General features: G+C 43.3%; 1 protein-coding gene across 1 annotated transcript; it reads right to left on the bottom strand.

Annotated features, from left to right (window-relative positions):
- Positions 1 to 464: 464 nt before the first annotated feature.
- On the bottom strand, positions 465 to 4,173 carry LOC106565667 (amphoterin-induced protein 1-like). Its single transcript, XM_014133016.2, has 2 exons — positions 3,940 to 4,173; positions 465 to 3,348 (listed from the first exon to the last, which is right to left on the bottom strand). The coding sequence occupies exon 2, from the start codon at positions 3,251 to 3,253 to the stop codon at positions 1,682 to 1,684; it is 1,572 nt and encodes a 523-aa protein (XP_013988491.1). The 5' UTR covers positions 3,254 to 3,348; positions 3,940 to 4,173; the 3' UTR covers positions 465 to 1,681.
- Positions 4,174 to 12,385: the final 8,212 nt, after the last annotated feature.

The following is a 12,385-nucleotide window of genomic DNA, read 5'->3' as shown; positions in this document are numbered from 1 at the left end:
ATGATACATTTTTCTTCAGGAGATTATAATGCAGTCTTTATACAGAAGAGCCAGAGGTCTAATAGCTTCTACCAGAAATGACCATGTCAATTGTACAATGTCAGCAAATTGTCAAATGTAAGGGTCTTCAAAGCATAACAAGATTCTAGGTTATGATAATATTCTCATATAACATTATCTGTTTTTAATTTACAACTCCTCTGCTAGTATGCAAAAACACATACAGTATCTTGCAACATCTTTATATAATTATGTATACTGTAGGGATACATACTATTAAACATCTGATTAATAGATAGTTAGATAATGTGTATACACATACATATGAAACTATATGACCCTGAGCAGGCAGAAACATAGACATGAATGGATAGCTTAAGAAAGTCTTGCTTCTAAAAATGTTAGTGGCACATGTTTTGTTGTGTGTGTTCTGTAACTGCTTTACTGTGAGTTAATAATGCACCTTTCAGCTTATACTATAGGTTTGAGTATATGGTCCTAAGAGGCGGGAGTCTGTCTTCAGAGATGTCCCTCTATAACAGCAGCGCAGTTCCTCCATCAAGGTACTGAAATTACGATGGCACCTGGTTTCAAGTTAAGAGGCCCAGAGATTCTCAGGTTGAAAAGCTGTTAGTCAAGGTTAGGTAATATCTAATGAAGTGTGTTAAGAAACCCCTATAGCATACAACTGGATTGAGTGACTAAACAGAGGTTCAGGTACAAAACAAGAGCTCAAACTTCATTGAGCTCAAACCTGATTTTCAGCTGGGTAACATTAGCATCTGACTGCATGTTGACCATTTTTTCCGAGCTCATGGTGCTGGCATAATATCAATGACTTTTGTTTATATTATACCTCCTACATCAGTCCTTAATCTTAGTTGTGCCTGTTTAGCAATACAAGAATGACAGCAGAATATCTGTTATTCCAGTGCTAGAGTTGTGTTTACATCCGATGCTCAACTGTGGCAGGGCCGCTGAGTGGGCTAGCGTATTAGCTGTACTACTGGTTGCTATTTCTGACCATGTTTATAAGACAATCGCCCAGTCTGCATTTGTCTGTTTGCTTAGGGACTTGAACCCATGCCCAGAAGTACTCAGTGGATTTTCACAGCAACTCTCTTTGGTAGGACTGGGCCTGGCTGTTAACAAATATCCTTTCTGTCCCACACTGTCCCACTAGCATTTCCCTCCCAATAATGACTAAGTGACAGAGACTATTATTAGCCTGGTGATCCAGGCGTCACAGCAGCACAGATGTATTGGAGCAATGTTGAGTCTATTCGAGTGAATACACTTCAATGCAGCTTCTGTTGGTTGCATATATTCAGCTACAACTCATAACGTTTTTGTGCCCCTTATCACTGGAAAGAATCAACAATATTGGTATTCTAACACAAAGAGATGAAGCATTTGATGAACACATAGATTGCTACAGAATAAATTAGCGAGAATTAATCCTCATTTGGTTGAAAGTTCTTGTCTTATAAAAAGACAAAATAGTGTAATCCCACTACTTAAAGCTACTTACCCTATTGAATTTCTACATATGGAAAATGGATAGCCTCCTCCTGCTTCATGAGCAAGTTACAGTCCTACTGAGGCAGCTGAGTCACCCATCCTCCACCCTCCCCCCAGTGGTTTTATGTGGAAGATCCTCCAGTTGAAGCGAAACACCCTCTCACACCACAATAGGGGTGTCCGAGCACACAGAGCTCAGAGACTCTGCGTCTGATTTCCTTCTCTGTTCCTGCCTCCCTCTGTCCTCCTCCTGCCACTCCTCATCCTCCTCCCCACATGGGCTCAGTCGCCCATTCTGCTCCAGCAGGCCCTTTGGGTCCAGGTAGGCGATATGCCTGTTAAAGGGAGGCTTGTCAAAGGCACACCCTCCACCTCCGCCCCCCTCCGGTCCTGTGTCCTCATGGGTGGGAGAGACGCTAAGGATGGAGGAGTGAAGGCTGTCCCCCGGGGCTCTCTTGTCCAGGCCCTGGCCCGGGCAGCAGATGCAGCGGCAGGGTGTGAGGTAGAGGTAGATGAGCACCATCATCGCACTAGCCAGACAGCCCACCAGTGTGGTGTAGGCCGTCTTCATGCCCTCCTGCCCTCCAGCCTGAGTGGCGTTGTGCACTAACACAGTCACATATAGGGTCTCGTTGAAGGATTCCCCCACTGCGTAACAGGTGTAGATCCCAGAGTCCTCTAGCGTGATAGGGCCAACCTGCAGGCTGCCGTCGCTGAGGACCCTGGAACTCTGGTTACCAGAAGACAACTGCACATTGCCTGGAAGGACCCAGCTCTTCAGCATGAACCTCTGCCTAGTGTCACAGCCCAGTCTTATGAACTGCTCAAGGTAAGCCTCCTCATCTAAAATGGTCACTGCGCTGCAATTCAGATGGACCTTGTTCAGCTCCAGGGTGAGTGCCTTCTCCTTCTGTGTGCCTGGGAGGAGGCAGGTGTGGTCGTCTCTGAAATCAGTGGCGGAGCTGAGCTCCTGGCGGTGCCAGCGGGCCAGCATGCTGTACAGCTCACAGCTGCAGGGCAGCGGGTTGTTGTGGAAGTAGAGGCCATTCTTGATCCAGGCGGGCAGGACCTGGAGCTCCTGTATGGGCAGCAGTTTGAGCCGATTGGTGGACACGTCCAACAGAGTGAGCTTCTCCAGCCGATTCCTCTCTTTGACCAGCTCCAGGGGGAAGCGTTGGATCTGGTTCTGGCTGAGGTAGAGCTTCTGCAGGCTGTTGAGGCTGGAGAAGGCAGTGCGGTCAATCTGGGAGATGTGGTTGTTGTAAAGCAGAAGCACCTCCAGGTGCTCCAGGGGCTCGAAGATGAACTCCTCCAGAATTTTCAGGCCATTTGAGGACAGGTCCAGGTAGCGCAACCGTGTGACGTATAGGAAGGCCTCGGAAGAGAGGAAGGTGAGGCCGTTGTGGCTGAGCAGGAGGCTGTGCAGCATGCTGAGCTTGACCGGGGTCCATTCAGCTTTCAGTTTACTGATTTGGTTGAAGCTGAGGTCCAGCACAGCAGTGTAGCGAGGAAAAGTCATGGGGATGCCGGTCAGGTTCATCTTGGAGCAGCTAACGATGTTGCTGGCGCACAAACAGATTTTGTGGCAGGTGACAGATTTTGAGCTGGTTGTTGCTCCTGAAGGCAGTAGGAGACTCAGGACCAGAAGAGCAAAGAGCCCCTTAATAGACACTCCTTCTATGGCACAGCGGGAACCAGAGAGTTGCCCACCCACCATGTCAGGTGCAGGCATGGTAGAGGATGTTGAATGTATTTTTAGATAGGGAATCTGTCTTCACAATGCAGAATTTAGACTGCATATGACATACATCCTCAATCGGCCATGTGCTGAAAGAAAATATATTGGAGGTCAGCAGCACATTGCTTACCTATACCTTGATATTTGTAGTGTCCCCTGGCTAAAATTATGCCAACACCTAGCAATAACATAAAACAACCCCATGACAGTCATAACTCACACACGTGGGCTGTCAAGCATAGTAAATGCGCTACTAAACAGTAATAGATGAGCAGAATATTTCATCTTCCATGCACTTTACCCATGCGCACATGGTACACTTACCGGGGTGCATTGCACCACAGGACCGCTACAAGTTCCCATAATGAGCTGAACTTCATGCGTCTCAGAACAGATCTCTAATTTCTACGCTTGTTTCATTCACTAACTCATGTTCGACATTGAATACACTGCCTACATTACATCCTACATGTCTAGCCACATTAGCCACAAAAAGCACTGCCGATATCCTATTGCTAAAGAGGAGAGTAGGCTATCTATTATTAATAAAGCCAAAACAATTTAAATACTTTTTTATTAGCTGATGCCATGCAACATAGTTTTATTTTCAAAACCTATAGAAACGTTCAACATCCAGGTGACCTCTGCCTAAAATAAATGATCCACAAGCATTATTTTACCTTCCGCTCCCTCTCAAGGCGTAAACTGAAGAAGATCAAAGGCGATATTAAGAAATGTCGCAGGTTGAACAGCAAATGGACCCAGGACGTCGATGCAAAATAGTAGCCTACCAATTGGCTATACTTCATATAATAAGAAAATGCAATTCGAAGTGATTCTTTAAGAGCGAAGTAGACCACAGCCTTCTATTCCGTATCAGAGAGAGCGAAGCAGCAGCCTTCTGCCGGATGAGGAGCCTTCTGATTGATTACTGGGAGGGCGATGCACTATTACAAACACAGCACCGACCTCGAGTCAAGTCCGTTAGTTTCCACTCCAGTAGCTCAATGCAACGTTCGTACGGATTATTATCATGGAAGGTAGAATAAAACGATTAAATACAGATTAGGATAAAGAGGTATTAAAATATATTTATTTTAGGTTATTTAATTCCCTTCAGACTGTAGGTCTGATAACAGGTACAACATTTACACAGGTGTATATAAATGTGGCCTCATTGTACTATACCAGTCAGCCTATTTTGGTTTCTTAACTTCGAAAATAGGTCATGCAATATGATGAGAAAAAAGGGAATGTCAACTGAATGAGAATGATAATCTGAGCTAACCTGTAGCCCATGGATGGGCAACTGGCGGCCCGCGGGGCTGCATGCAATGCTTCATTTGTAAATTGGGAGGTGCCTGAACAAAAAGTGAGCTGACCTGGGGGGCTCTGAGGTACCGGAACGCATGAAAAAAACACACAAAAAAACATTTATAATAAAGCATTGCATGCATGTCATTGCTTTTGCGTGCTGACATAGAGCAGAAGAGTAGAATTGCTTGCAGAAGATGCACACATGGGGTAATTAATTTTGGCCTAGGGTCCTGGAAAATGTTTGCCTTATATAAACGCATTAAATGCAATTCTACACAATTTTAGATGACTGGAGACTTTGGCAGAATCTTTTTTAATACCTCACAAATTGAGAATCTGAGATGAATAAAAACGACCTTGTCTTGACTCCATCAATAGCCTAGGCCTAGGTGTGTAGTTCACTCATCCGCGATGGCCGATGCGCTCGTGTCAAAACCCTACCTCTCTCTTGTTTTACTTTGTAACGCATCGTTTTACTTTTACAGATTAGTCTTCTCTTTTCAGCAGAATCCATTTACTTTCAAACCTGTGTTTTCCCGCGATGTTTGGCAATTTGAAATACTGCAAAAGGCCTGTTTTGGCTTCATGCTGTTCACTGACAGATTTGCCGCGCGTCCCAGACTGTAGGCATGCCTTGTGATTGGGCTACACACAATCTGCAGCTAGGCTATTTTAAAATAAAATAAGCTATTGATCCTCTGTAGCTAAATTATAGACCTACTCCGGGTGTAGTATTCTACATTATTTCATTTCTATCTCAACAGACAGCAGTAATTCTATAACTTTAGCAAATATATTTCAATTTATCATGGGTGCTGCGGAACCTCCAGCACCCTTCCCGCGTCTACACTCAGAAAAAAGGTTCCAAAAGGGTTCTGCGGCTGTCCCCATAAGATAACCTTTTTTGGTTCCAGGTAGAACCTGTTTTGGTTCCAGGTAGAACCTTTTTGGGTTCCAGGTAGAACCTGTTTTGGTTCCAGGTAGAACTTTTGGGGGTTCCATGTAGTACCCTCTATGGAGGGTTCTACCTGGAACTAAAGGGGTTCTCCTATGGGGGCAGCTGAATAACCCTTTTTGGTTCTAGATAGAATCATACACTCTTAGAAAATGGTGCTAAGGAATAAATGACGAAGTGCAACGCTGGAGAGAAGAGAATTGCAGGAGCATGACTATCAAAGCAGAGAGAGGGAGAGCGATCATAGAAAGTGAATGTCATACTAGTTCTGTGAGATACAGGCGCGCTTCTCTCTCTCACCACAGCAATGGCAACGCATTGATCTATATAGGCTAATGCTGCGCAAACCATAAACTCGGGCAGGCCCAAGACGAATCAATTCTTAGAATATCAGGCACATTTTCACATTACGTTTTTAGGGGGAAGGAGAATTACAGAGAAGGCAACTTGAATTAACTTTGATTTTATTATATTTTTTACATTGCAAACAGGGACAATTATTTTTAATGACAAGAGAGGTACTGGCACATGGGTTCCGGATCAAAACAGTTCCGAATTGAGAGGTTCCGGATCCTGTTCATGCCGGATGCGGCTCGAATTAAGCATTGGCTGCATGTACGCACCTTTTGAAGACCCTCGGATCAATAAAAATAATAATAGAAACTGAATAGTAGAATAAGGTGTAATTTCGAAATGTGGTTGTGCATCAGCAGTGTTTCTCTTATGTCAGTCACTAAACTATCCCATGTCAGCTAACATTTTTAAGATAGGTAAATTAGTCTGGCTGCCAGCTATTTCAATTTAGTAATTATCGTTGAATTACTGCCTGGGTGGCCCCCATTTATGTATGCAGTTAGTCTCATTTCAGATATCATATTAAAAACTGGGTACAGAGGCCCATCAAAGTTAATATTTCATATCTTCTCCCTCCTTTTGCTGTGTGGATGTGAGAATCTTATATTTCCATACATTGATGTCATTATAGTGTTGTTCTATTGCTAACAGTGAAGGCTTGGAGGAGGTTTATCTCCATTGTACAGTGGGACATGCCCGTTTGTCCTTCTAAGTGAAGAACACCTCAAAAAGAGTCACGTGCTTCCATTGCCTTTGAGATGAGACCTCCTCATTGTTAAATCCCCCTGAGCTCTCGCTGTCTGTATAGGAGCTGGCAAAGAGCAAGTTTATCACTATCATGATCCATTTGAACTGTAGATGCCCTGTATCAGGGGGAGTGATGTGTGTTGGTGAAGCAATATGGTGATTTAGGATTGCAAGGAGTGGAGTGTTGCATACAGAGGAATTACGGACATTCACTGTTCATTGTTTAGCAGATTCAGAAGTGTGACATTAACCGAAGAGCCCTGGTTTAGATTGCATGCAGGTGGCACTCTACGTAGGATTATCCAGTACATTGCCCTGACTTTGATAATTTACTGTAGTGGGGATTTTTTTTATTTCATGTTGCTGAGAAGGTCTCACTTGAGATGAGTTGACCCCACCTCTCTGTTAACTCTCAGCTCACATGGCACAAAAGATGTCACTTGAGCTTTCAGAGCGAAGAATGATGGGAACAGTCTACAGGGCCAGTTGCCATGGAAGCCAAGGTCAGTGATGACTTTCTGCTGCAGAGGCATTGAGGAGCGAGAGCAGAAAGGTGTGTGTGTCATAGTGTGGAAAAGTGACAGATTCTAGGGTCTGGGCAGGCATAGTGAAGTAGAGGCAGACAACAATAAACATAAGGCATGATTTTCAATAGTCAAGTTTCAACACATCTTAATTAGTTTTCACAATTCATTTAGAATGCTTCATTTCCATATACAATTTTCTCTTTACTTTTAACTCCATCGTTTCTCAGACTTAGTCATACAGCAAAATGTCAATTTGCTATGTGCTCTCATCAGACATTTTACCATCATGCCTCTGGACTGCATCACTTCCTGTGAGGGGCCGCCTGGAACACAAAAACGGGGTTTAAACACACAATTCAAAATCACATGATGCGTTAATCATCCAGTAGGAAGGCTTGACTGTTACACATGCAAAATAGTCACACCAATGACGTGTGTGTGTTTACTTGTGTGTAGCGCAGTGCAGTGCATCCACATGATGTCTGTGTATATGTGGGTAATACTTATGTTATTGATTGTTAAAGGGAACTATAATGCCAGGTGATGGGGATGTATCCAACAATAGACCACAGTGCTTCTTCTTCTTTCTCCTTCCCCTGTGAGACACATGTAGATTTGTGTATGTCTGTGAATGCATCCTACAAATGGAAGGAGAGAAACTTGTGTGTACAATATCCACCATCCTGGTGCAGACTCACTCCCTCCCTCCCCCTACATGAAGCTTGATTCCCCCTCATCTCCAGTCACACATTACAGTACTCATCACATTATCCAAATATGACTCATGTATTATGGGGTGCATTCTAAATGATGAGTATATTTCAGTCACCTCAATTTGATAATGGAAGTGGAGTAGTTGTCCATGTATATCACATTGACATTCTGGCTCAGAAAGGCTTTGAGGAGATGGCTGACATTTTCTTGGAGAACATGCTGAACTGTCACTTCATCAGGACATTGCTAAGACACTTGAGTCTCTAGACTTGTCATGGCCTGAAAGAAATGATTGGCTGGGAAAGCCAGCAGAGAGCGGGGGTTATTGATTACCTATGGTCACTTTGGATCACCTCAGTTAGGGTGTCTGTCTCTGCTCTTGAGTGAAGACTATGGGTGGGTTAGTATGTTACATCGGACATATTACTGCACTCTATGGATGCCATGCCCAATAATAACCTGCTGTCGGTCCTTGTAAGCTAAACAACACACACATTTTCAGTATAAGAATAGTAGAGATGTGCATCTTTCCATTTCAAGACGATTTGATACATACACTATATATACAGAAAGTATGTGGACACCCCTTCAAATGAGTGGATTTGGCTATTTCAGCCACACCCGTTGCTGACAGGTGTAAAAGAAAATCAAGCTCAAAGAAATGCAATCTCCATAGACAAACATTGGCAGTAGAATGGCCTTGCTGAAGAACTCAGTGACTTTCAACCTGGCACCGTCATAGAATGCCACCTTTCTAACAAGTCAGTTTGTCAAATTTCTGCCCTGCTAGAGCTGCCCCGGTCAAGTGCTGTTATTGTGAAGTGGAAACATCTAGGAGCAACAACGGCTCAGCAACAGCTCAGCCGTGAAGTGGTAAGCCACACAAGCTCATAGAATGGGACACCGAGTGCTGAATCATGTAGCGCGTAAAAAAAAAAGTCTGTCCTCGGTTGCAACACTCACTACCGAGTTCCAAACTGCCTCTGGAAGCAATGTCAGCACAAGAACTGTTCGTAGGGAGCTTCATGAAATGGATTTCCATGGCTGAACAGCTGCACACAAGCCTAAGATCACCATGTGCAATGCCAAGCGTCGGCTGGAGTGGTGTTAAACTCGCAGCCATTGGACTCTGGAGCAGTGGAAACAAGTTCACTGGAGTGATGAATCACTATCTGGGTTTGGCGAATGCCAGGAGAACGCTACCTGTCCGAATGCATAGAGTCAGCTGTAAAGTTTGGAGGAGGAGGAATAATAGTATGGGGCTGTTTTTCATGCTAGGCCTCTTAGTTCCAGTGAAGGGAAATCTTAACACTGCGGCATACAATGACATTCTAGACGATTTTGTGCTTCCAAATTTGTGGCACCAGGAAGGCCATTTCCAATTTCAGTATGACAATGCCACCGTGCACAAAGCGAGGTCCATACAGAAATGTTTTGTCGAGATCGTTGTGGAAGAACTTGACTGGCCTGCACAGAGCCCTTACCTCAACCCCATCGAACACCTTTGGGATTAATTGGAACAACAGTGCCCATCCTCACTAATGCTCTTGTGGCTGAATGGAAGCAAGTCTCCGCAGCAATGTTCCAACATCTAGTGGAAAGCCTTCCCAGAAGAGTGAAGAATGTAATAGCAGCAAAGGGGGGACCAACTCCATATTAGTGCCCATGATTTTGGAATGAGATGTTCGACAAGCAGGTGTCCACATACTTTTGGTCATGTAGTGTATCTAGATACATGGGCTCTGATACAATACAGGAAAGACAGGTTTTAGGATGAAACCATTCAGTTTGATTCGGTTTGATTAGAGAACGAATCGATGTGATTCGGTGCGATACCATGCACTAACATTTGTTCCATAAAAACATTCCTTTTCAATACAAATCTGCTGCTGATGGAGTGCATGAGCTAGGCCTCTCTGATCTGTCTGGGCTGATGTGTGTGTGTGTGTGTGTGTGTGTGTGTGTGTGTGTGTGTGTGTGTGTGTGTGTGTGTGTGTGTGTGTGTGTGTGTGTGTGTGAATGAGTGATGTGTGAATGAGTAACGTGTGTCTATAGTGTATGTACTACAGTATGTAGGCACCTTAGCTGAGCCATAAGGGAGACAAGGCATTTGTTATTTATTTATTTTATTTAACCTTTATTTAACCCGGACGACGCTGGGCCAATTGTGCGCCACCCTATGGGACTCCCAATCATGGCCGGATGTGATACAGCCTGGATTTGAACAAGCTGTTTGTATGTGTCTGGTATGAAAGTGAACTGTGTTTGCTTGTGATCAGGGGTGTATTCATTGCGGCGATTCGGTTGAAAAAAGTTTCTTAAACGGAACGAAACAGTGATAAACATACCTGAATTTGTCCAATAGAAACTAACGTTTGATTGTCTGTCACCTTGATTACTCAAAATTCTCTCGACCTGTACACCTACATTGTAAACTTAGGCTAGGTTGTAGCAACCTCATGATGGGTACAGGAAAAATTTTAGTATCATGTAGTAGCCTAAACATATCGATGTTACATTGAGCTTGATGAATGGAAAATGAATGACAGTGAACCAATAAGCTGTAATAGAAATTAGGCCATGTTCATAAAACATTTGTATCATCCATCCTCATCTTAAACGGCACTGACCGCCACTGGGCTACAGATATTTCCTGGGATTGTCGGCATGCAAAATTACTTGTAGATCAATGACTGTCAACTCAGTCACATGTAGTTCGACATTGAAGGAGAGTACACATCAGTTGTCACAAAAGACGAGAGGTATTTTCGGAAGGTAGAAAGAATGTAATGAGCAAAACAAATTTTGTGAACTGGCGATTCTTAAAGTTTGAATCGATTTTCTGACCGATGTATCTTGCTACATTTGGATCGGTGCGGACTGATGCACTTGTATCTTAAACATTTGGATCAGGGACTGATGCGTATCAGTGATTCGTTACATCCCTAGAATAGTATTGATTACTTGTCTTCCTAGCGTCATACCCAAAGTGTTTATATGTGTGTGATGGAGTCATGATATGAATCAATCTGATGTTATTGAATTTACCATTTGTCTCTGTTCCTGTTGACAAGGACTCTGCCAAGGCCAGTGGTTCCTGCTGCTCTGTTCTTGTCCCTTCAGTGGACCCTCAGAGGGGAGTGAGGTAAGACAGAGGAGGTATCAATCAATTTTCTGCCAAGCACCTATGCTTACACAAATATAGAATATATTGCAAGAGAATTCACCGATAAATTGGTCCACATGGAAAACTAAATGCATAGAACCCATAAATGATTTAAATAGGAAATACATGTATTTCCATGACAGCATTACAAATCAATGTTGGATTGACCAATTTAGATATTTTCAAATACATGCAATTTAACAGTTTTACATCACAAAATGTTGATTTGAAATCTTTTGGGCATCAGATTAATCTCGATGGAATCCTATTTGAGTCAGAAAATGATATTCATATGGTAGGTTAGCTATAAAAAAAACTTGCAGAGAGCCTATGCATCTGACATTAATATATTCCCCTTGTAATAATGTTATTTTTTGTTTGATCATTATTGTGTTTTTCTCTATTGTCTAATCTTGGTTTGTATGTGTTTGCATGCCCACATTGTGTGTACTTTGTGAGTCTTCACATGTGGGAGGTATGTGTGTGATGAGTACACACTGTTCTGAGCTTTTGGAGGAATAATTTATCACCCTCACTCTCATTACACAAGGTCCGCATTGCATTGTGGGAAGGAGTAGTGCCACATTTATTGTGCTGTAAATAAATTTAAAATGAAGGGTTGGATCTCCTTGGGTTTACAAGTCTATGGAGTAGCCTAGGTTCTAACACAGATCTGATTATGTCAGGTACCGTGAAAGGTTTATACTCCTGTCTCATTGCGATATAATGTGTGCAGCGTATCCATTTTACATGAAACCCTGACCCTGCCCATCCCCCACTAACTGAGACACAACCCAGATGCAGCTGCAGCTCCCTGGGTATTAGCGTAAGATGTATGGCTCTTCTAATAGCAGTAATGAACCCTGACTGACTGTCAGTGGGTTAATACTAGGACCAGAGACCGGGACACAAAATGACCCTTTCTCTCTCCCTCTGTGTCACTGTCACATGGCAGTCACAATACATTGAGTTATTATATGGATAATGGTCATTAACAGGCTGACAAGGGAAAGGTAAATCTATCAATAACCTTTGGGACCTCTAGGAACCTCTACGCTGCTCATGACATACTCTTAAGTGGTTAATTAAACACAATACATTTTAATAGAACTTCCAAAAGAAAAAAATGCTGTGTAGAATGAATAAGATTGGGCATCAGTTTAGTCATCGGCCGGCCAGTTAGAGGAATCTGTGACTAAGGCTGTGGTTTGGAACAAAGAGTTACCCTAGTAATGGAATACACCTCTTACTGTCACAACAACAGCCTGACAGCCAATGGGACATGGTGGTGTGTTATTTTGGAGGGGTGTCAGGGAGAGGTGTTAGAGTGTTGATCCCATCCCATG

Source organism: Salmo salar, chromosome ssa12, assembly GCF_905237065.1.
Source record: "Salmo salar chromosome ssa12, Ssal_v3.1, whole genome shotgun sequence".
Classification (NCBI taxonomy): Eukaryota; Metazoa; Chordata; class Actinopteri; order Salmoniformes; family Salmonidae; genus Salmo; species Salmo salar.
The sequence above is the reverse complement of the archived record's forward strand: the minus strand, read 5'-3'. Positions and strand labels throughout refer to the sequence as shown.